Source organism: Charadrius vociferus, unplaced genomic scaffold, assembly GCF_000708025.1.
Source record: "Charadrius vociferus isolate BGI_N301 unplaced genomic scaffold, ASM70802v2 scaffold1284, whole genome shotgun sequence".
In the NCBI taxonomy this organism is placed as follows: domain Eukaryota; kingdom Metazoa; phylum Chordata; class Aves; order Charadriiformes; family Charadriidae; genus Charadrius; species Charadrius vociferus.
In genome coordinates, this window is record NW_009648060.1 from 32,963 (window position 1) to 33,973 (window position 1,011).

The window sequence follows — 1,011 nt, forward strand, 5'->3', positions numbered from 1 at the left end:
TGAATTTGGGTTTGCTAAACCTCTAGCTCTAGAGATCGTTTCAGGCGCATGCCCAAGTCACAGCTGAGCATCTCTAAATTAATCCCTTTGCAAAGTCCGAGGCGCGGGGAGGGCCATCAACGCCCCCGTCCCTCTTTCCTCCGCTCGCTCTCGCTCTCGCTCTCGCTCTCTCCGGGCTCGCTGCGCCAAGCGGAGGTGGGGGGGGATGCTAATTCCCCGGCACGCAGAGGATGAAACCGGAACGATGCTTGGTGAAATCCGGTTGGGATTGGTTAATCTTGGTTTCCACGGAGACGGTGCATTTCCGCCCGTGCAGGCTGCACTGGACCGGGTTGGTGACGCTGACTTGCAGAGCGCGTTTCTCACTGCAAAGGCAAAAAGGGAGAAGAGGAGTCAGGCGGGAGGGAGGGGATGCGGGTACCGTCGCTCGGACCTCGGCGCGGGGCAGGGAGCGGTGTTTTCGGGTCCCGCAGAGCCCAGCGCCCCGCGTCCAGCCAACCCGCAGCTCTGAGCGCGGCGTTGGGGCTCGCTCCAGCCCCGCTCCCCCACGCCAAGGTCACCCACGCGGGGACGGTGGCGCCGGGGCTCAGTGCCGGAGGGGGAGCATCGCCTCACGGGGCGGCAGAAGGTCTGGGGGGCCGCGGCTCGTGACCTCCCGAGCAACCGCTCCTCTCTCTCTAATTACAATGATGACGACATCCCTCGTTCTGAGCTCAGAGATTCCACGTACGGCACGAAATAGCTGAAAGAAGCAGAGGTTGGGGTGGTTTTTTGAATTCCCTCTCCAGACAGACAGACAGACAGACCGACCGACCGCGTGGCCTCCTGGGGACGGAGCGCCCTGAACAGGGGCACCCAAAACCTGTGTCCCTGCCAACCACTGCCCAGCTTTTTAACCCTTTAACCCGGCTTTGGTGCTAAAAATGACTCCCACGAGGGAAATAAGTAGTTTCTGCCACCCCAAACCAGTTTGTCCGCGGCTGTTTGGGTCGCCGCCGGCGGGGGACAGCA

The 1,011-nt window shown here is 61.8% G+C and overlaps 1 protein-coding gene across 1 annotated transcript in view; it reads right to left on the bottom strand.

The window, feature by feature from the left end:
- Positions 1-208: 208 nt before the first annotated feature.
- The window catches only part of MYO1D (myosin ID), a 141,203-nt gene continuing 140,400 nt past the window's right edge, over positions 209-1,011 (bottom strand). The window contains exon 22 of the mRNA XM_009883722.1: positions 209-365. Within this exon, the coding sequence (XP_009882024.1) occupies positions 209-365 (157 nt within the window). The remainder of the gene's footprint in view (positions 366-1,011) is intronic.